General features: G+C 38.2%; 1 protein-coding gene across 1 annotated transcript; it reads right to left on the bottom strand.

Annotated features, from left to right (window-relative positions):
* Window positions 1–19,111: 19,111 nt before the first annotated feature.
* Window positions 19,112–20,446, bottom strand: LOC109135489 (uncharacterized). The gene has a single exon (XM_019250602.1). The coding sequence runs from the start codon at window positions 20,444–20,446 to the stop codon at window positions 19,112–19,114; it is 1,335 nt and encodes a 444-aa protein (XP_019106147.1).
* Between the last annotated feature and the right edge of the window lie 4,926 nt (window positions 20,447–25,372).

Raw genomic sequence — 25,372 nt, 5'->3', positions numbered from 1 at the left:
TCACCTCAAGCTCGAACTTGTCAGCTTTGATTTTCATCGTTTGATGGCCTTTCAGTAGTGACGACATCTCCTTCTTCGCCATACGAAAGTGTTATGACGCTTGCATAACTACAAGTTAGAGATAAGTAAACATTTGTGATTCATTTCAAGCGTTGGTAAAAGAAAAGAAAAACAAAAGAGAGTAAACCTGGAAAATGAGTTCTACACGATCTGACATCATGCGGGGGAGAGTATGTTCTTTTATTCTCTCCTTAGCGCAGCGGAAAAGAAACCTCTCTACTTCTGGCCAAATTGATCTTTCCAACGATATAAAGTCGTTGGGAACCGTTACAGTGTGTGATGGACCTCCCTTGTCCGAGGGAGCCACAAAGTCAGTTCTACGCACCTTGGGCGCAATTTCAGGTTTGTCATCCTCCAATTGGACAATGACAGCTGTGTCTTTCTTGCTTAACGTCGTTGTAGACATTGTCATAGTAGATATATCTCTATCCCTCTTCTTCCTGCATAACGTCTTCGCCAACGCATGGCCGTCCATGGAGCCTCTAGGACACAATTGGGAAGAATCTATTGAAGAAAAGTTGTAAACGAAGTTTACGACAACGATGAAAGTTAAGAAGTGACTCAATGAATACTTACCAGAAGCCATGGATGAGCAGGTGTCCAGATTAGCAAATAAAATTCTCCTAAACTGTCTTTCTTCCTCTGATGCTTCCGAAAACTTTTAGCACAGTCGCGCAGATTCGTCGCGATGAGTCAGCAACTTTGGGTTTAGACTTGCAGGAGAAACGTTGTAAGAACAACGTTAACGACGACATATTAATAAACGAATTAAACGTTACGAACCTTATGTGTTCCAGCCTCCAATTAACATCTTTCCAACTTCTCCTAGAGAATACCTCTTTACAAAAATGTATCTATTTTTCCAGCCTCTGTCGTTTTATTGGACTTCACCAACCAACGTTTCTAGCCTTACTTTGGCATGAAGGGTTATTATGTTTTTTTTGCTTTAACCCTAATTCCATAGCATAGTAACAGGTCGTGAAGAGTAGAAGGTTCTTCCCATGACGCCGTCACTATGTCAATGACGCTCAACATTTTCCAAACTTGGGGCATTACTTTCCCTGGGCTAATCTGATAAATTTGCATGAGATCTCTAGCTATGGGGGAGAAGGGTATGTGAAAACCTATCTTGAAAGGATATTTATAGAGAACCACCCAATTACTTTGGCACGTCTCAGGCTATTTGTGAGGTTCTACAATTCTAAGGACAGTGTTGGTCGGAAGATTCCGTAATTCTAGAAATTTCATCATTTCTTCCTCAATCATAGTTGATTGTTCGTCCTCAAAATTAGTTCTTTTTTCTACTATCTCCTTTCCCTTTGATTTTTCTTAGTTTTTCACGAAATTTCTAATGCTACGTCTACTGGGGGTTATAAGTGCGATTGGGGAAAGAAAATTAAGAAACGAAATTCGAAAGTGGCGAAAAGTTACCTAATGCTGAAGAGCGACTCCGACAAAGTTCAAAATTAAGAAACGAAATTCGGTTGTTTGAAGAAAGATAAAAAGGTGGCGTTATATTTTGAATTATTTGGCACGACTTTTATAGCGACAATGGTAATCATTAGATCTAGAACAGATTAGTCATTAACTGCATGGTTTTAAGTAGTTATCTTTTACACGGTAACCCTTGGTTTACTTTTGTCAATTTTTATCAAAATTAGTTGATTACTCATTTTTTCTTTATCGTTTAGCAGATAGTCTAGCATAATAACGTTCGTATTGATCCTTGTGTTTTGTATATGATGAAAGTTGTATTTAAGTAACAATTGACTTATGGTTCTTGGACTCTCCCTATCTCAACAATTGGGGGGGCAAACTGTTATGGCTGAATTTTTAGGTTGACATTGACAGAATGACGTAAGGACTTTGACGATGTGACACAAGACCAACAACATTATGATAACGCAAAGATTGGGTGAATGAAGTCCAAACTACAAAAATCCGAGAATGACGGAGCTGAGTTAATCACTATGCTCTGCCAACGGGAATAAAGGAATGCAGTAGTTGTACGAAGTAACGAAGCTGTTACAGTTGAGCGAGCTTTGGGCAGAGGAGCTCCGAGATTCCGACAAGTGTCCGTTGATGCAAATTTAGTTTGTAGCAGTAGTATTTAAGTAGAGAAAGAGCCATATGAAACATCATCAGAATTACAAGAAAAAAATACATAAGAAAAATGCATTCATTATTTTTGTTTTGATACATTGTTTGCACTTAGATCTGTTGACTAAAGCAGTAACGATTATGGTTCATCTTGGACAACAGTCACTAATAGTGGATTGGTGGAATCATCTCCACCTGCGTTTTTACCCACCTTCATTGGGGTTTTTTGCGTCACCATTCCTCTATATATGTCATTCCCTTGAAATCCCCTTTTGCATTCATTTCTTATCTTGATCATATAAACATCTGGTTGTTGTAATCCCTAATCTCAATTCTGTCGTTAAGGTAAAATTTAGCGTAAACAGTTAGGATATGATTTTTTTTTCTTGGGTGTTGTATGTCTGCTCTTGATCTTTAATTTTTGGGATGTAACCATGGAAGAGGTTGAAGAAACGTTTCGACTTTCAAGCGACAACTATTAGCTAGAAAAATTAAGAAGGTCTAATTTCTTGTTTTAAGATCTTAATTGAGATAATTAGCTCAGGCTTTTTTCTTAGGGAATTATAGGGCGAATTCTGAATTAAATATTTAGGTTTCATTGTGTGATTTCGGGGGATGGGGTTTTGTTTTTTATATAGTTTTTTATTCAAATATGAAAATTTACTTTTCCTTATCTTTAATAGGTTCGTTGAAACATTATTACAGATCACTAATCGAAGTGAAGGAGATGGATTATCGGACCTTCAAAGAAATTCTTCCGTCTTCGCCTACTTCTTATTGGGGATTATTAAATATCACACCCAAATTACTTAAAATCACCCCAATCACCATATGAATGTACCATTATACCCTCCCACCCACCATCCTCATCATTAGTTATCTTCTCTCTCATCTTTACCATTCATTCACTTTTCATCAGTATCATCACTCTTATTCTTAACACACAAGAACCACCACCATCTAAACCCCAAAAATTGTCAGGCAACCCGTTGGATAATTCAAAGCCACGAAAGAAGATTTTCCTCAGGCGTCAAACGGAGAAGGCAATGTTCAGGGCTATTGAGGCAAGGCGCCGACTAGGGGTGAGCACAACCGGGTACCCGGTAGAATTTCATAGACCCGGACCCACTAGGTATTGAAAATCTGGAATTGGAATTGGAATTGGTCCAACCGGGTCCTAAATTTTTGGACCCAGACCCGGAACCGGTGGGTACCAGGTCCCGAACTGGGTACCCAGTTGTAAGTTTAACAACATACTAAAATGGGCTAATTGAGCTATAAAATTTTTTTAAAAAATAAATGGGCCTAAAGGCCTACTAAATACTAATTTTTTACTTAACAACTATTATCCTATTAACAATTCTATATGAGTATATGAAAAAAAACCAATTCTAAGTACTGGGTACCCGGACTTATACCCGCTCCAACCGGGTACCCAGAGCCGGGACCGGTCAAACCGGGTACCACCAGGTACCGGGTCCAAAAAAAATACTACCCAGAATTGGAACCAGATGCAACTGGGTCCACTTTTTTGGACCCAGACCCGGACCCAGTTGGACCGAGTCCGGGTCCAGACCCGGCGGGTCCATGCCGGGTCCGGGTCTGGGTCCGGGTACCCGGAATTTCTGCTCACTCCTAGCGCCGACAAAAAGCTATAGAGGAGGCGGCGACAGCAGAGGCAGTGACATCGGCGGCGGCGTCTCAGGTTATTTTTTTAAAAAAAAAGCCCGAACGTTTTTCCATGCAATTCCTTCTATGGAAGGAATTGCCTCACCAAACGTTAGCCAAATGTTCCTTCTTTCAAAGGAAGGGTCGCAAATGTTTTTTTAAAACTTTATTAGGTTATTAATTTTTTGTTATTCATATTTATAAATTTTTTAAAATGTTATATTCTATTAATTCATGAAATGTAATTGATGTTTTTATTGGAATATTTTATAAAACTAATTCATAAAATATTGTTCATTATATTTTTATTTAATTATAATTATTATTGTAGGTTGTAGAAAATTATAAATAGTATATTTTGATTATATTGATTTATTGTTGTAGTATGGGTAATGTATTGATTTTTTTTTTTATAAATAGTAGTGCTCGACCCATACCAGATCGTACAATGACCGGGCAAGTAATTATTCTTCAATGGTTTCGGAATTTGGATTAATGTATCGAAATTAAATATATTGGCGACCCACTATTTTATCATGCGACAGTGGATGAATAGGTCGATAAATGCAACTCGTCCATTCATGCAACATCGGGTCGAATATGAATGGGATGATGCGAATTATGCATGTGGGAATGTTGAGCAACTCATTGAGGATCGGAACAAAGTGTTACACAAGACGAATAAAGAGAACGAGTAGTAGATTATATTTATGTTAAAACACTTGTAGCTATTACTAGCGGATTTTATTTATGTTTAACACTTTTACTATTCCTAATGGTTTTATATATTTGAACTCAATGTTTATGTATGATTTTTAATTCATAACACTTTAATATATTCCTAATGGTTTTATCTATTTGGATTAATGTTTATATATGCTTGTTAAGTAATGAGTAATTACATAATCAACATGTTCATAATTAAATTAATAAAATAAGTTCATAAATAGCACAATTAGCTCATAAATAAACATAATCAATTCATAAATAAACACAATTAGTACAACTAGCAAGAGTTAAAAACTAAGAAGTAGTTGTTCGGGTTGTTAAGTAGATGAATCCCAATGTCTGGTCCTTGTTGAATTATGTCTTGTCCAAGGACGGAAAGCTTGAGAAGCAACTCCAAACCACCATGGAGGAATCTTAAGGATCGGATGTCCTGTGCGAACTTGAAGCCGAATGAAATGTTTGTAACTCCCTAGATAAGCTATGGCTAACTCCCTTTGTGGCAGAGTGTGCATTCCCCCAACATCAAGTGGAAAAATTGTAGCCGACATATCAATACGATAATTAAGAGTGAAAAAACGATTGTGCATTTGTAGTTTTGCAATGGGGTACAAGTATGCAATGGCCTTCATGTAATGTTCCTCCCCACAACCTCCACCTTCCCATCGAATACACCTAATTCCTCTTTGAGATCCCGACCATATACCCAATGAAATAGAGGATCGTTTTGATGCAATTCACTCACTACTGATCGACGTACAATGTCTCAATTTTCTTGACCAGAACAAAAAGCATCTACTACGCATCGAAAACCACAATTATCATCAGCAATTACATCATGCCAGCAATCTACATGCTTTTGGATGGCTAGTGAAAGTTTATGAAAGTATGAATTTTTTTTCATATCGAATCTCCACCCTGTGAAGTTATCATAAATCAATTTAATGAAATATGTCCAATTGTAAGAAACAAACAATTAAAGTATATAAATAAATATATTATTACCAGTGGCCGACCTAGATGATTTGCCACGACCCTTAGAAGACTTGCCCATAAAGTGCCCCTACCCACTCTTTTTCCTATCGCGTGCCTTGGTTCAACTTTTTGCGACCTTTACCTGTCACGTTAACTTGAGGCTCCTCAAAGGGATAACGTTCAGGGTGGAGTTCTGAATGGAGTAGATGCGAAATAGACCTCATGGCCGTGGGATCCTTAGCCTATACATCGGTCACTAATGACCGAAAGAACCGACGGTCTTGATCGCACTTCGATAGTTTCTCAGCCGAATCTGTCCCATCACCAATGGCGAGTCTCCACCCAAATGGATCAACCTCCTGATAGTATAGGAGATGGTATACTTACAAGGAGAAAAAGGTATGGCAAGCAACTAGAATACCATGCGTAGTCTCAACAACACATTCACATCTATTCCAGTCCCAGTCTAACTCAGCTATTCTTGCAAGCTCTCTCTGAATTAACTCCAAGCAATATTAAGAACAAACACCATTCAACGCTATATGGTGGCGGATCAAATTCAAACCCATGAGTACGACGGGAGGCTTCAATGGAGTTTCTTATCTCTTTCAAGTGCCCGGCAACAAAAGCATCAACTTACATAAACAGTGTTTTAATTGCCTCAGTTGGAGTAGTAATCCACGCTTTCAAAGCCGAATGAGAACTCTCGACTCTATTGTTACCAAAGTATCGTACTCGATTGGTCCAACATTGCATGAACTTCTCCTTGTGTACAAGGCAAGTCCCGTGGATGTAGTTAGGAAAATCAATGGATATGGTATTCCCAACTGCACCTCACTCATCTATCATGTTGGTTACATTTATTTCATATTCAGCCTCAGTTTTGGATTTCATCACCCTAGCCCAACTTCCTCCCCCGAACTGGATTCCGATCCTGCTTTTCCCACCAGATTTCTTTGCGACCCATGCCTCCACATCATGATTGATATGCCACGTGCAAAGTAGATGAGCAGATGTGGGAAAAACCTCCAAGATATATTTGCACAAAGCCAAATCTCGATCAGGCACAATGGAATTCGAAGCTACAATGCCAATGAGATTTTTCACTCTCTCTAACATCCATCAATAGCTCTGAGCATCCTTATGCTGCAACAATGCCCATGCAACAAGAAAATTCTTGTTGGTTGGTGTCACTCCAACAATCTCCACCAAATGATACAAGTACTTGTTTGTCTTGTACGTTGCATCAATGTGGATCACGTGCGGATACGTAAGCAATAAATTCACGAACGCCGGGTTTGCAATGAATGTATGTATCACACTACCCATCTCATCCGAATGAAGCCAAAACAGATACTTGCTTTGAACAACCTGATGAAGAAACTGATGGGTTGCATTTTTGCCTTCTAATCTCACCCTTCTTAATACATCTCTACAATTGTAGATGTTCCTCATGTAACCACTACAAAAATCCGTGTTTTTAACGGCAACACAAAATAGTCGGTAATGAATAAAAATGGTCGGTAAATAAATTATCGACCGCTAAGCAGTCGACAAGCTTTAGTTACTATATCATTGGTCGGTAATTCGAGATTACTGATTGTCTAGCAGTCATTAAAATCACCTACCATCTAACAGTAGGTAATATTGAATTTACCTACCGCTAGGCAGTCGGTAAATTTCAGGAGAAAAAATTAAAAAAATAACTAGTTAATGGAATTACCAACAACTTATTTCAAAATTCAAAATTTTTTATGTTTTTGAATTACAAATCTGAAACAAAATACGAGTAATTTTTGCAGTTTATTCCACGTATCTAACTTTCAAAATAACAAGATTTACAATAATTCATAACTTATCATGAGCAGTTACACCAACAAAGTAAAAAAAAATCAAGATGAATATTTATACAATTGTTTAATGTTAAGAATATGTAAAAAGAGGTAAAAAAAAGTCTTTAATCCAACAACAAAAAAGTATAGATTTGTAGTTATAATATCTGGAAAACCTATTACAAATGATGTTAAGACCAATAAAAATTAAATCAAAGCAAAATAAGACAACAATTTACAAATTTCAATATCACCTAAATCTGAAAAAAGAAAATTCAGACTATTCTTAAAATCTAGATCTAAACATATCATAAAACAACATATGAAACCTTGTATACAACATTTTTCAGCAACAAAACATTCCTCCTCCGGCTTGGATGTATTGCTCGAATTCTGCTGTCTTCTAAGGGAAGTGGTCGAGAATATCTCGCCGTCAGTTGGTCGGTGTTGTTGTTACTATCCTTTTTCTTCCCATGTTTCATGGCGCAGTTCTTCCATCTTTTTGTCTTATGGGTTTATGAGGGTTATAGGAGAGAACAATGAAAAGAAAAATAAGACGAAAGGGAAATTGATGAAGTAATTTACTCAAAGAATTAAAAAAAAAAAAAAGTGATGAAGTGATTGAGAGTAAGAAACTGGGAGTTTGGAAAGGGGAGCAGTGCAGGAAGTAGAGTGAGAAAATAGATGGGATCAGAATAAGGGAAGCGGAGGAGTTTGTTGAATTTAGGGTTACTAGTTTTTCATGGGCCGGTTTGGAATTATTGGTGGTCGTCTGTTTGGAAAAATTACCTACCGATAAACGGTCGGTAATCATTTAAGGCGGTAGGTAAATACCAATTGTAGTGTAAGCAGTCGGTATCTTTTATACTAGCTACTGATGTTAGAGCGGTTGGTAAAATTCAGCCGTTAGTGTTAGACTTCAAAGACGAAAATGGACCTTCAATGGCTTTCATGATGTGCCAGGTGTATGGGATGAAGTTAGTTCGCCAACTAACTTCCTGGCGGCGGGAATAAGACCGTTGATTTGTCAATTGCCCTTCGGGTATAACATCATTGGGTGATTATGAAACCCATATTCAACCTTATTCTCGACTACCCAATATGCGTAGTCGTTTTTTGGGACTAGTAACAACCGAAATTCACAACCACATGCTTTTGTCTTTATTTTTCTTCTAATTACTGAACTTAAATCATGAGGTCCGCTCTTCTTGCTACGAGCACAATCCAAAAGTTGATACTTCTTATTGTGACTACTAATCATCAAGAAAAACCCAAACTCAACGGCAATGCTCCTACACCACTTGACAACAACATCACGAGTTTCAAATCCTGGGTTATTGTTAAAATACGAGTTTTAATTAATCCCATCACCAACAAGCTTCTAAAAAAACAAATCATTGTTAATTACACGAAAGAATCACAATATACATACATTAGTTTAACCAAATTAATATTATTTCAATTTTTTAAAACTATCTAGTACCTGATTGAATTTAATTTCACATACAATATAAAATAAATATATAATAAAATAATTAAAGTTTACGTAAAATGAAATGGGTCCATAGGTCTAACATTTGGCCACAACGTTGGACCCATGGATACAACGTTTGGGCAGGACGTTGTATCCATGGGGCTAACGTTTGGCCAGAACGTTAGACCTATGGATAACGTCTGGCCAGGACGTTTCCATGAGGCCAATGTTCTAGCCAAATTTTAGCCCCATGGATACAACAACCTGTCCAGACGTTGTATCCATGAGTCCAACGTTCTCGCCAAACGTTAGGCATCTGTTTATAGTAAAAAAAACATTTACCTCTTCGCCTAAAGACGACATTTTTGCCGGTGGTGATGGCGTTGGGTGATTGCGTTAGGTTGGAGGTTACGATTGGTGGTCGGTGACTTTAGAGATAATTGTAAATTTGTAAAATAAAGATTTGAAATGAAGTTAAAATTTTAAATGCTAAACTAAAGTAAAATGGTAAAAAGGAGCTAAAATGGTACATTCAGATGGTAGTTGGGGCGATTTTAAGTAGTTTGGGGAGGACGACTAGAAGTTAAGTTTTTATTTCATCGTTCTGTCAATTGGGAATCTACTGTAATGCTTCGACATTTGTGATTTAATAGTATTTATTTGTTATAGATAAATATTTATATTTTGCTAACCGTTGTAATATTATAGTTATACATAGACGTTGTATCACTTGTGTTTTGGGCTACTTGTACGACAAACTCCTATCCTTCAAATTGTTCTTCAATGGAGACTTGTGTAGTGATGTCCAATCATGTAACCTGAACTTGTGCTTCATTCCCAAATCTTCAAAAAGAAGGGATTGACACGGGAGGTTTCGGTGGTGGTTCCCCCTCCAAAGCTTAAGTCAGGTATCATGAGTGAATAGGAAAAGTAGAGATAGAGGGAGAAAGTGAGACAGAATTTCTACAGAGTATGGGTATCGTGTTTAAAAAGTTCCCTTTCTTGTGATTTTTAGGGGCTATTTATAGTGTTCGGGTCTTCAATGCTACTATTTCAAGTCACCTTAAAATGGGGCACCTGATTGGTCGAGCAACCACACATCAACACAGGGCAAGCAATCATGTAATCGTTTTTTGGGATTTGGACCCTGAATATTCTTACAGGCCAAAAGGTGGGCTTTTACACTTTTCTCAGTAAAACTTAGAATTTTCGCTTCTTTTTACTTCTTTGGAGGGGACACGTGAACACTGATAGATCCACGTGTCTCCTGGAGAGCCATTGATTTAATTAGGCTACAACATTTACCCAAAAAAGGGGATTTTACCATTGGCTCCCTAACATTAATACCCTTTTACACTAGTAGAATAAATGCCTATTACTGCAGGCATTAAGTGGCCTGTTGCTGCGGTTTTGGGCGCACAACAATTTAAGGGGCAACAATAGGTAATAATTATATTGCTACGATTTCTAGCCCAAACTGCAGCAAAATATTTATGTGTCATCAACCGAAAAGATCAATAAAAAGGCGTATTGCTGCGGTTTTCCCAAGGAACCGCAGCAATATGCCTTAATTAATAAAAAAAGAAAGCATATTGATGTGGTTTCCCCCAGAAACCGCATCAATATGCTTCCTTTTTTATATTTTTTATGCATTTAATAATGATTGGGAAGCTATGCAACCTTGAGGAAGCTATGCAGCAAGCAGAATGCAGCAATATGCTATTAAATTTTCTGCATAACTTTCGGTAGAGCTCCGTTTGTAAATTAACCAACATCTCCAAGATCTAAGATCCACCATCCAAATTCAAAATTCCATCAAACAACCACCATCTGCAACATCCATCATCCAAAATTCCATCCAACAACCAACATCCACCATCCAAATCTCACATTCAAAAAAAAAAAAATACGATTCAATCCAACATAAATATCTTGCGAATCCGACATATATATATATATATATATATATATCATGAAATCCAAATCACTACAATTTTGGTTGGTACAAGTTGTAATATTTTATATATATTCGTCTAAAGTTACAAAAACAAAGAAAATTAACATTAACTAACTAACCTATGCAATGCACTCATCAATAAAGTATCTTGCCCACTTATTCTTCACCTCATTTATTTGATCTTCCATATAAGGATCATTCGTAATGGTACGAGCAAGCTGAATTTTTTTTTTTACCAAAGTTAGCATCAAATAGTTAAATATATAAAATATGAAATGAATAATTATATGAACTTACTTCGTCGAAATCCTCCGAACCAAAATATGAAGCGAGTACGTCGAAAATGTATCGCATCACAAACCGCACTCTGTGCATCCTTGTTGTTGCGGACATTTTATCAAAAGTTTTAAGAAATTGAGAAAATTTACCGTATAATGAGAATAAAGTGAGCTTTTAATTGAATCAAACAATTCTATTATATATTCCTCAACATGTTTTCGCAAAAGCTTCTCCCGACGAACTTTGTGGCTGCTCATCCAAAACCTCCTAAAAGCACTGGATAACACAACATCAAATGATTTAGTCTTTAATTATTGTATGTTATAGTCTCAATTCATTTAAAGTATATCAAACGTATTAACTTACGCTATCATAGGCGTTTTCATCTTTAACTTCCGCTTGTTGTGAAAGCTGGCAGTATCGAAGGTATAAACTATCCCGAGCAAGGGACAAATGACAAGGAGCATCTAATTACGACTATTGCAAGATTGAATAACAATAATTACTTAAAAAATCACATATCATGCAACAATCAATATTTGTACAACTATATATTAAGAAAAAAAAATATTACTCTTGAAAGATTGGCGCGAACATGATACTAGCACCTAGATCGACGGATCCCATCATAGCATGCACAATGTACTTCGTTACATCCTCTGATGGACGCACATCCGCGGTACTATCCTGACACATCCAGCAAACACGTCCAATAACATCCCCAAATCCATCCAAGTCACACTGCATAACCCTAAAAATTGGCAAAAGTAAATAATATGTTAAAAATATAACTACCATAATGTAAAAAAAATCATAACTTTGATTATTGTTACGGAGAAATTCACAAGATAGGGTCCAACTATTACCCATTTTCTTTTATAGGTCCCAATTATGAATTATTCTTTGTGGGTCCCAAGTTTACCATATTGTGATTTTTATAAGTCCTGAATTAATTATAAACAATTTAAAAGGTAATATTTTTAAATGTTCTCCCCATTTTATAGGACTTTGTCACTTGCTGAAAGTGTTCGAAGATGATAAACATTTAAAAATCTTACCTTTTAAACCGATTATAAGTAATTCATGACCTATGAAAATCACAAGATAGTAAACTTGGGACCTGTAAGGAATAATTCATAGTTGAAACTTATAAAAGAAAATGGGTAATAGTTGAGCTCTCTCTTATAAATTTTTCCTATTGTTACCTCATGTACACTTGAATAATAGGAATATTAATCATCTCCCCGTTCAGAAATTGACCAATATCCTTCTTGGTCAGAAAAGTGGTGTCATCATCTTTGAATAATGGAACAAAGATCTCGGAAAGGTAACACCAACAGCATCATCATCTACGACGGCAAGAGCAAGCGTATCTGCTAACTCCCTGCAATCTTCAGTGAGGGAGTCCAAGAATGATCGATCATCGATAACTGGACTAAAACGAGAAGCCGGACTGGCTGAAAGCAGCTGGCTAGAAGATGTAACAGCCTCCCCCGAAATCCCTTTTTGTTTTTTAGGTGTCAGTGTAACCTAATAATTATTTTTGAGAACGCACATAAGATTATGAAATTTTTAAATTGAAAGCTATTATTTTTACAAAAATGGAGGCCTATATGAATAATTACCTCATCACTTAACATTTGCACTAAATGTTTTGGCCATTGCACCCAAGTACCCAAATTAGTAGTTGTAGTGTCGATCTCATATGCAGCCATGCAGGGACGGGAACAGGTGGCAAATGACTATCTTTCTCTACAATTCGATGAATTTTCTTTTTCGGGTGATCATTCATCATTCTAGACCCATGAACTGTAGTGGTCTCATCAAAAGCATAAGAATATGCATCTGCCACTAGACAAGTCTCTCCACTAGTTGGTTAATAGGTTGCTCGATAACCGTTATACCTTCTTGCTGATCCATTTGCATGTAACTATTTTCAGTATCCACTCATCATATCATCATTTGGGATTGAGAAAGGGGGAATATCAATCAAACTTATCATATTCTTCTTCGCCGCCAACATCACCTACTCCTAAAATCCGCCTTTTCCCATTAACAACAATGGGCCACTGAGTGTCTACAGGATCAGATACATATAACACCTCTTTTGCTTGCGATGCGAGGATAAAAGGTTCTTCAGTGTCACACAGACGACTCTATCGACCAGAGTAAAACCGCACTCATCCGTTTGCAAACCACGTCTATTATCAACCCACTTGCATTGAAAAATAGGCATAGTGAAGTCACAATAATCGAGCTCCTATATCTCTTGAATGATCCCATAATAATATGATTGTTTAGCATCAATTAGAGTTTTATCTTTTGCACTCACATACTCCCGAGATGATGCAACCATTGAAACCCCACAATTGTGGACCACCTTTTATTTCTTATCCAGACGTTCAGTGTAAAAGGTATTATAACATCCCGTCCAATACAAAGAAGAAAAGAGACTAAAGTAAAGAAATAGTGCAACTAGTGGCAGCGGAAATACCACTAAGACAGAGATACTACTCTAAGGAGTAGAATTTAAAACTATAAATAAGAATAATCCGTCTCTGGCAATATTCAACTTCCGAAATCATATATAAAAAAGCGAAATGAGGTCTGATACCCTCATTCCCACAAATTCTCAAAACAACATATGATTCCTAAGAAAACCTCAAAGTACAGAAATCCAAACCAAAGGACAACTAAAAATCCGTAATTCAAAACATGCGACAAAACATGAAGGATAGCTACTTAAGTCCTACTAAGTAACTAGTCCTAATTCATGCTTCAAAATGCTCGTCCACTTTGACTAGCACCACTTTCTTGCTCACAAGGTTAAAACGCACAACCCCGGTCCAAACCGTGACGATCCTAAACAACATCACCATCTGCATAATAAATCAACAACTTCCACAATGAGTGGGGAGTAACTAGCAGTTCTCCCAGCCCAAATAGAAACAGATAATAAACATAAGAAATTAGAAGCGGCGTCAAAGAAACACATTACCAAGATACCATACTCACATCGAGGTACAATAAACCATAAGCAATAAATAAAGAAGTTTGATGTCAAACCAAACCCTAGTCAAACCATGCAACAATTGCAGTCAAACAAGCTTAAACACAACAGACCATGCCGTCTGTGAGTAGACCCATTGGACCATGCCGCCCTTTCCGAATAGCTAAACTCTACGGATCATACAACCCGTAAGTGAACCAATGGACCATACCACCTAAGGTTAAGTAACCAATTCCTAGGACCATACCGCCCTTAGGATAATCACACACAAATTCCTAGGACCATGCCGCCCTTAGGATCATCAAACCTGAATTCCTAGAACCATACCGTCCAAAGGATCAATTCAACTCAACAAGCACAAGGTATACACAAAATCCATCTAATCCAACTTTCATAGGTATACACAACAATGTATATAAGCAAATCGAATCCAACTAACCAACAAGGTTCAATCGTGCGAATACACAACAAAGCATAAGCCCTTAACACACTCCAAACCAAATAACCATAGGCTACCCAACAAAATTCGGCACATACCCTTAATTTAATAACTCAAACCAACCAAAACTTACACAAACATGTCAACCAAGAACGAATAATCATGCCTAAATACATAATTAAATCAAGATCACACAACCCAGGGGAAACACCACACGTCGCGAGGTGCGACGAATGTCACGAGTCGCGACACTCTGGTCGTCGCGAGTCGCGATCTGCGACTGCTCGTGGCTTGTGAGTTGTGCTTATACGCCAACCGAAGTTCCAATAAATTCTACTTTTAGTCTCCGCATCCAAACCAACCTAAATTCATACCAAATACAACTCTAAACATCCTAGCATAAGGCTAAACATCATCAACAACAACCAAATACTCAATCTCCGATAAATAAAATCAAGTTACACCAATACCACCACAAAGCATCAAATTGACGACTAATATCGAGAACTAACAATATGATCATAACAACATAATCCACATATGAAAAGTAACACTCACACCCATGATAACACGCTTAACTACAACATACAATCCTCTAAGTTCCATCTAGCATGATTCTAAGTTCTCTAACGCGATTCTAACAACCTAAGCTCACAACCTATTCTTTATCGAACTAGAATAACGCTAGTTACCTTTTCATTCAGGAGGAATGTAGTCGAACACTTCGATTATAGTCTAAACACCTTGTGAATTATCACCACCTTCGTCTCCTACGAACACAAACGCAACGAACTCAATGCGTGCTTGAAAACCGGTGCAAAATAGCTTGAAACAAGTAATCAGGACTGATTTTTGTGTGAGAAATGTGAAGGAAAAACAAGAACTTTTCCTCTCCCCTTTTATTTGTAATAGGCGTGTGAAATGAAGAGTGGAAGGGAGGAGTTTTTCATATTTTATTTCCAGCAACAACGAATGTGAAGGGAAGGTGATTAAAAGGGTATTAAGAGAGAGTAAGTGAAGAGATGTCTCTTGGTTACTTAACGTTACAAGAGATTAATATGGCCGTCAAAACTCTTCATAAACCATGAATAAAAATCAGAATTTGGACTCTCTAAAACAAGTAACACAATGTGTGTAAAGGGTAGCAGAATGCACAATTCAGGAATCAAGTAAATTCGTTGAAAATAATATATATAAGTAAATATTTTCATAATTGAAAATTATAATTATTAACGTAATACAAATACGTACTTAATTAACTATCACATTTTACACTTTGCATAAATACAAGCACTACATTGCCCGTATAACATAACTGACGCAGACACGAGCATTGTACGTCTACTAAACTATGCCACATATAAAAACACAATATAGATACATTAAAATATTATCAAACAAAAATGTAGGAGTAAATATATATATATATATATATATATATATATATATATATATATATATATATATATATATATATTATGTTTATACTTACGGAAAATATATTAGTAAAATATAATTTATCACTCAATTGTAATAATTAACGCGCGAAAATTTTAGAGAAATTTTGGGGTGCTACAATCTCCCCTCCTTAAGAAAAGTTTCGTCCTCGAAACTTAAAATAACAAGGAAATACCTGGGAGAAAAAGCTCGAGATACTTAAGCCTCATCGTACTTTTGGCTTCTCCAAAGTACTTTAACCAAGGGTATCACCTTTCTTATCAAGGCACGATTTTGACGGTCCAAGATCTGGACGTACAGGTCGCTCTTCGAAAGTCAAATACGGCTCAGTAGCAATCGACTCTATAGGAATGACATGAGACGGATCGTTGCGATACCTCCGCAACTGCGACACATGGAACACATCGTGCACCCTCGACAAAATGGGTGGCATAGCCAATCTGTAAGCTACCTCCCCAATCCTCTCGAGAATTTCATAGGGACCTATATATTTCGGGATTAACTTGCCTTTATGCCCAAATCTCGCCACACCCTTCATCGGAGACACTTTCAACAGCACCCTATCTCCAACGGCGTAATAAATAGGCTTCCGACACAGGTCTGCATAAGACTTTTGCCTATCTTGAGCAGTCTTCATCCTAGCCTGAATCACCTTTACTTGCTCAACGGTGTCCTGGATCAAGTCTGGTCCCAACACCAAAGAGTCATTTATGTCGCTCTAACAAGTAGGACTACGACACTTTCGCCCATATAAGGCTTCATAAGGAGCCATCTGGATGCTAGCATGGTAACTCTTATTATAAGAGAACTCTACCAAATTCAACGACTTCAACCAGGACTCCTGGATTTCCAAAGCACAAGCACGAAGCATATCCTCGAGAGTCTGAATAGTCCTCTCAGTTTGCCCATCAGTAGCAGCATGAAAAGCGGTACTCAACTTCAACTCAGTACCAAAAGCCTCTTGCAGAGCAACCCAAAAATGAGACAAAAACCTAGGATCACGGTCAAAGACTATATCCTTCGGGACACCATGCAATCGAATGATTTCATTAGCATAAGCTTCCGCTAACTCTTTCATAGACCAAGTATTCTTCATCGGAAGAAACCGAGCCACCTTTGTCAAACAGTCTACGATTATCCATACGACATTCTTACCACCAACAGCTCTTGGAACACCCGTAACGAAGTCCATCGAGATAGAATCAAACTTCCATGCAGGAATAGGTAATGGTTGTAGCAATCCACCTGGCCTTTGATGCTCGATCTTGACCTTTTGACACACCAGACATCTAGCCACGAATTCCGCCACTTCCCTCTTCATACAAGGCCACCAGAAATTAGCCTTGAGATCCTTGTAAAGCTTATCACCCCAGGATGAACAGAATATGGAGTACAATGAGCTTCTTCGAGAATCTTCTTCTTAAGCTCTAAGTCATTAGGCACACATTAACGACCCATAAATTTCAGACCTCCCTCGGAATCAACTTCGAAATATTCGGCTCGACCCTGAGCCTTAGCTTCACGGATCTTCTCTAACTTAGGATTATTCCTCTGCTTCCCCCTCAATTCTTGGAACACGACAGGTTCAACACTCATAGCACAGAGAGTTTCCATCGAACCCTGAGGTACAACCTCGATTTCAAGCTTCTGAAATTCATCACACAAGTCCCTCGGCGGGGTTCTAACTGCATTAAGAGTATGCTTCGCCTTACGACTGAGTGCATCCGCAACCACATTAGCTTTACCCTCATGCTAATTAAGCTGCAGATTGTAATCCTTGATCAATTCCAACCATCTTCTCTGTCTCAGATTCAAATCACGCTGAGTGAAGATATACTTAAGGCTTTTGTGATCGGTAAACACTCTACAAGAGACCCCATACAAATAGTGTCACGAAATTTTAAGAGCCAACACCACATCAGCCAACTCTAGATCATGAGTAGGGTAATTCCATTCATGCACCTTCAACTGTCTAGATGCGTAAGCCACCACCTTTCCTTGTTGCATAAGAACAGAACCCAAACCGTGCTTCGATGCGTCACTGTAAACTTCAAACCCAACCCCTTTAGTAGCCAAGGTCAGAACTAGAGCAGTAGTGAGGCACTTCTTCAATTCTTGGAATGCCTTTTCGCACTCTTCGGACCACAGAAACTTGCTTTCCTTTCACATCAATTTGGTCAACGGCTGAGCTATCTTTCAGAAATCCTTAACAAACCTCCGATTGTAACCAGCAAGGCCTAGGAAACTTTGGATCTCCGAAACATTCTTAGGACTTCCCAATCCACCACAACTCTAATCTTGGAAAGATCTACCATAACTCCATCCTAACTGATGACATGGCCTAGAAACGACACCTCCTTAAGCCAAAATTCACATTTGGAGAACTTCACAAACCACTTTTGTTACCTCAAAATACCCAAGATCAACCTCAGATGCTTCTCATGCTCTTCTTCAATGAAGACAACCACACACGTATCCAAGAACTCATGGAAAGAGCGGTTCATCTGGTCCATGAATACAGCAGGAGCATTTGTGAGACCAAAGGGCATAACAACGAACTCATAATGCCCATATCTTGTACGGAAATCGGTCTTAGGAATATCCTCCTTCTTCACCAAAATCTGGTGATAACCCGACCTCAAATCTATCTTATAGAAAACTCCAGCACCCTTTAGTTGGTCAAACAGATCCTCAACGCGGGGAAAGGGATACCTATTCTTGATAGTCACATTGTTCAATTCATGGTAATCGATGCAAAGCTGCATACTCCCATCCTTCTTCTTGACAAACAGAACAGGAGCACCCCACGGTGAGACACTCGGCCTAATGAATCCCTTATCAATCAGTTCTTGCAACTGAGTCTTCAACTCTTGCAACTCAGCAGGCGGCATTCAATATGGGGCCTTAGATAGAGGAGCATTATCAGGAGTGAGGTCAATGCTAAACTCGGCCTCTATTTCAGGAAGAATACCTGGTAACTCATCAGGGAAGACGTCCGGATACTCACGAACAATGGGGATGTCCTCAAACTTCACCTCTTGAGTCAAGTCTTTAACCATACAAAGAAACACTTGCTCCCCTTTCTGACGAAGCTTTTGCATTTTGAGAGTCGACACGATCTTTACCCTTTTCTTCAACACCACTCCACTATAGGAGATGCGCTTGCCACACGGATTTTATCACGGCAGTGAATATGGGCACGGTACTTAGACAACCAGTCCACACCCATAATGATATCGAACTCCGACATGGAAAATTCCTTAAGGTCGACAGGGAGATCAGTATGCAACAAGGAAATAGTCACATCATGGTACTCGGCATGACAAGGGTAGTTCTCACCAGAAGGAAGAGATATGAGAGTTCGAAGAGGAGAACTCGAAGACAGGTTAGCTTTCTTAACAAATGAGTTAGACACACACGACACTGTAGCACCATAATCAAACAACACGAAAGCAGGGACAGAATTAACAAGAAAGGTACTAATGATGATGTTGGGATGAACATCGGCGTCAGAATGAGTCATGTTGTAAACTCGATTCTTCGGTGGAGCAGAATGGCTAGGAGGAGCAGGAGGTTTAGTTGTAGCTCTCGGATTCTTAGGACACTCATAACTCTTGTGACCCGCCTCCCTACAGTGGAAGCACATAATGCTAGATCCATCACAATCCTTCCCCGGATGATTAGGCTTCTCACACCTCCGACACTTGGACGGATCAAAACTCGGCCTAGAACTGGAACCTTGATATCCACCACAGAAATTCGGTTCAAACCTCGGTTTTTTAGCCGGACCAGGAGCAAAAGAAGGGACAGGCTTCCTCACAGATGCAGCCTTAGCAGTTTCTTCTTCCTTTATTGAAGCATGGACACTCAGGGTCATCTCATAAGCAGCCTGGAAAGTAGTAACTCCCGAACACAACATAAGGGTCCTTACCCTAGGATCCATCTTCTTTATGTACCTCTTAACTCTATCGACTTCGGTGGGAATGACAGTACCAGCAAACTTAGACAGCTCGGTAAAGCGGTCGGTATACCTTTGGATATCCATATTCCCCTGAGTCAGAGATAGGAACTCTTCCTGCTTCTGCCAACGCAACTCTTCAGGGTAGAAACTCTCCTTCAGCTTGGCGGAGAACTGAGTCCACCCAAATCCAACAGTAGCCATACATGCAACCTTTACCGTACCCCACCAGTTATCAGCTTCTTTCTTCAAGTAATACGTCCCAATAGGTACCATCTCAGCAACGGGACAGTTTGTTGCCGTAAAGAGCTTCTCCATTTCTCTTAACCAATTTTCCAGAGCTACAGGGTCATAAGTAGGGGGCCTATGACGGTCAAATCGGTCAAATGCAGACTGCCCAACAACGGGAGTAGTAGCTCTGTTAGCTAAGGATATGAATGCATTTTCAAGGCTTACACGGTGACGACGAGCGGCTTCCTTTCTAGCAGCCAATTGTCGTTGTGGAGGCATTCTACAAAACATAAGCTTTCAAATTGGTCAACTAAATTCACATAAGAAAGCATTTGATCAATAAATATGGTAAACAAAAATGGTTCCCAAGGTTTACTTTCCTACCCTAGTAACTCTCAATAAGCACTAGACTTGAAGCCTAAGACACTAGTAATCCTAGTTACAAGTCTACATATTTCTCTCGAAATAAGTAGAAACTCAAAGAGAGTTTTTTTGGAATGTTTTGCTCTTATACCAACTGTAACATCCCATCCAATACAAAGAAGAAAAGAGACTAAAGTAAAAAAATAGTGCAAGTAGTGGCAGCGGAAATACCACTAAGACGAAGATGCTACTCTAAGGAGTAGAATTTAAAACTATAAATAAGAATAATCCTTCAAAGACAATATTCAACTTCCGAAATCATATATATAAAAGGGAAATGAGGTCCCATACCCTCATTCCCACAAAGTCTCAAAACAACATATGATTCCCAAGAAAACCTCAAAGTAAAGAAATCCAAACCAAAGGACAACTAAAAATCTGTAGTTCAAAACATGCCACAAACCATGAAAGATAGCTACTTAAGTCCTACTAAGTAACTAGTCCTAATTCCTGCTTTAAAATGCTTGTCCACTATGACTAGCACCACTTTCTTGCTCACAAGGTTAAAACGCACAACCTCGGTCCAAACCGTGACGATCCTAAACAGCATCACCATCTGCATAATAAATCAACAACTTCCACAATTAGTGGGGAGTAATTAGCAGTTCTCCCACCCCAAATAGAAACAGATAATAATTTAAGAAATTAGAAGCGGCATCAAAGAAACACATTACCAAGATACCATACTCACATTGAGGTACAATAAACCATAAGCAATAAATAAAGAAGTTTGATGTCAAACCAAACCCTAGTCAAACCATGCAGCAATTCCGGTCAAACAAGCTCAAACACAACAGACCATGCCGTATGTGAGTAGACTCATTGGACCATGCCGCCCAAGGCCTACATTGCATATTCGAGGACCATGCCGCCCTTTCCGAATAGCTAAACTCTACGGATCATACCACCCGTAAGTGAACCAATGGACCATACCACCCGTAAGTGAACCAATGGACCATACCACCCAAGGTTAAGTAACCAATTCCTAGGACGATACCGCCCTTTGGATAATCAAACACAAATTGCTAGGACCATGCCGCCCTTAGGATCATCAAACCTGAATTCCTAGAACCATACCATCCAAAGGATCAATTCAACTCAACAAGCACAAGGTATACACAAAATCCATCTAATCCAACTTTCATAGGTATACACAACAAGGTATACAAGTAAATCGAATCCAACAAACCAACAAGGTTCAATCGTGCGAATAGACAACAGAGCATAAGCCCTCAACACACTCCAAACCAAATAACCATAGCCTACCCAAAAAAATTGGGCACATACCCTTAATTTAATAACTCAAACCAACCCAAACTTACACAAACATGCTTAACACACATGCCTAAGGTCAACCAAGAACGAATAATCATGATGTAAGCCAAATAGGTGATTAAATCAAGATCACACAACCCAGGGGACAGACCCCACATCGCGAGGTGTGACGAATGTCGCGAGTCGCGACACTCTGACCGCCGCGAGTCGTGATCCTGCTCGCGAGTTGCGAGCTGCGACTGCTCGTAGCTTGCGAGTTGTTCTCGTACGCAAACCAAAATTCCAATATATTCTACGTTTAGTATCCGCATCCAAACCAACCCAAATTCATACCAAACACAACTCTAAACACCCTAGCATGAGGCTAAACATCATCAACAACAACCAAATACTCAATCTCCGATAAATAAAATCAAGTTTTCCAATACCACCACAAAGCATCAAATTGAAAACTAATATCGAGAACTAACAACATGATCATAACAACATAATCCACATATGAAAAGTAACACTCACACCCAAGATAACACGCTTAACTACAACATTCAATGCTCTAAGTTTCACCTAGCATGATTCTAAGTTCTCTAACGCGATTCTAACAACCTAAGTTCACAACCTATTCTCTATTGAACTATAATAACGCTAGTTACCTTTTCTTTCGAGAGGAATGTAGTCGAACGCTTCAATTATAGTCTGAACACCTTGTGAATTATCACCACCTTCGTCTCCTACGAACACAAACGCAACGAACTCAACGCGTGCTTGAAAACCGGTGCAAAATAGCTTTAAACAAGTAATAAGGACTGGTTTTTGTGTGAGAAATGTGAAGGAAAAACAAGAACTTTTCCTCTCCCCTTTTCTTTGTAATAGGCGTGTGAAATAAAGAGTCGAAGGGATGAGTTTTTCTGATGTTATTTCCAGCAACAAGGAATGTGAAGGGAAGGTGATTAAAAGGGTATTAAGAGAGAGTAAGTGAAGAGATGTCTCTTGGTTACTTAACGTTACAAGAGATTAATATGGATGTCAAAACTCTTCATAAACCATGAATAAAAATCAGAATTTGGACTCTCTAAAAACAAGTAACATAATGTGCGTAAAGGCTAGCAAGTAAACTCTTATCCTTCAAACTATTCTTCAATGGAGACTTGTGCAATTATGTCTGAATATCGTAACCCAAACCCGAGCTCTGTTCCCAAACCTGCAAAAGAAGGGACCAACTCGAGAGGTTTGGGTGGTGGTTCTCCACCGAAGCTTAAGTCAGGTATCAGGAGTGCAAAGGAAAAAGTAGAGATAGAGAGATAAAGTGAGAGAGAATTTCTACAGAGTATGGGCACCTTGTTCAAAAGGTTTACTTTCTCCTGATTTTTAGGGGCTATTTATAACGTTGGGTCTTGAATGCTGTCATTTGACGTCACCCGAAAATGGGGGCACCTGATTGGTCAGGCAATTAGACATTGACACGTGGTAGACAATAATTGGTTGGTAAACACCAGCCAATCATATGCAGCCGTTTTTTGAAATTTGATCCCTAAATATTCTTTGAGGCCAAAAGGTGAAATTTTACTCTTTTCTCAGTAAACTCATAGTATTATCCTCTTTTTACTCCTTTGGAAGGGGACACGTGGATGCTACCAACGGATCCACGTGTCTCCTGGAGAGCCGTTGATTCAATTAGGCTATAACAACTTGTATAAGCGGATTTTTTTTTTTTTTTTTTGAAACCACAACTTTTATTGTACTAGTTGTTGGTCCGCGCGCTATCGCGCGCGGCCCCCCAAGGTAGCAACCATAGCAATGTTCAACTAAACGGTAAACATTAATTAATGGTGTGCGTAAAAGAAAACGACTGAAAAAATGGTTCATATAGGTTGGAAATGTTGTTGTTGTAAAAGGTTTTATAGTACGACTATCGAACTGACTAAAGGCACGGTAAAACTTGGCATTTACGGTTTTGTTTTTGTAATAATTGGGAAATTGAAAAAGTGACATTGGGTTTTTTTGTCTGCATAGTTAATAAGCCTTAGTTTTAAAGGCAATCACTTACATAGCTATTTACAAACCAACAAAATGATTTCCAACTTCTCCTCTTCCTACATATGACTGTTCTATTGTTTTCCCAAAAAAGAATGCACTTTCACCTAGCAATTGCATACATATTTCCATACTAAATTAACAAATGTACATTTGTCTTCATTGTCCCCCAAAAAAGCAAAAAAAGGAAATACTGCTCATGTTCAGCATGTTGGAGAAGCTGACGATCTTTCGCTCTTCTTTGTTGAATGCCTACTATTGGGGTTCGTTTCAAAGCTACAAGAAGATATAAACAATTAGTAAGCAAATATGACTAATAAAGTAGAACAACTTGGAGCGGTTATAAAAAGCAGAAATGTTATGTAACAAGAAATGACAGACACCAAGAGATGAACCATTTCCAACCTACTTGGTTTTGTATACATCTACAACTAACCAATGCCTATTGAAACGAGAAAGTAATTATGAACGATAGTCATGATGCACAAGTACGGATCAAATATCAAAATCTTAGAAAGAGGTTTAAGCACAAATTAATAGCATATTGGACATTTTAACAGATGAAGGGAAGTAATAAAAAAGCTTAAACAACTACCTATTAAAAATATTTAATTGATACAAGAGGTGTTCATAAGTGAGAATTGGAAACTATATGCCCCCTCCATATTACATTTCCCTTTCCAAAAAAAAAAAAAAATTCCACATAATTCTGCATATATTATCAAGAAAGGTAAAATTAGGATGCTCAAGCAAATAGCCATAACAGTGTATCATTTTATTTACATCAATTCATGACAGAATTAACATTCATATCATCTTCTTTACAACTTTAGGGGAGGAGAATTGAAGGTCAGATTTCAAATGAGTATCATTTAGTATCAAGCATTCATACAGATGTTAGAAATGAATTTTGATGCCTCATGACCTGATCAATAAGGTCAATTAATCACCAATCAACCTGATGTCCTGAATTTATATATTTTCATCATGTGATAGGCTGGATTATAGTAAATCAATAATCATAATCAAGGATTTGCATAAGAGGTCTAATCCATTACCCGAAAAACAATGGCATAACAGCATCTAAGAACTAAAGAAACAGATACTCTTGTCTCGTAAAAGACTTATCTTTCAATTGACTCCAACGTTTTTTTTCTAAGATCATTATTTTGGTAATAAATTATCTTTCAATTGACTACAACTTTTTTGTTTCCATTATTAAATATGCTAAATAGTTTAAACGCAAGCATAAATGTATTTACTATATGGGATCATACTCATACCTAAGGCACATTTGCCTTTTTGCATACAAAAAAGCAGGGCATGTCGTCAGAGTCTTGATCATCAGGGTCTTCATCGCCGGAGTCTTCATCGTCGGCGTCTTCGTCAGTAGAGCATTCGATGTAGTCGAAATCTTCGAAACAGTAATTTATAGGATAGGCAGGATGTAATTCCCCATCACTACCCTCAAAATAC

Source organism: Beta vulgaris, chromosome 7 (genome assembly GCF_026745355.1).
Source record: "Beta vulgaris subsp. vulgaris cultivar EL10 chromosome 7, EL10.2, whole genome shotgun sequence".
NCBI classification, from domain to species: Eukaryota; Viridiplantae; Streptophyta; class Magnoliopsida; order Caryophyllales; family Amaranthaceae; genus Beta; species Beta vulgaris.
The sequence above is the reverse complement of the archived record's forward strand: the minus strand, read 5'-3'. Positions and strand labels throughout refer to the sequence as shown.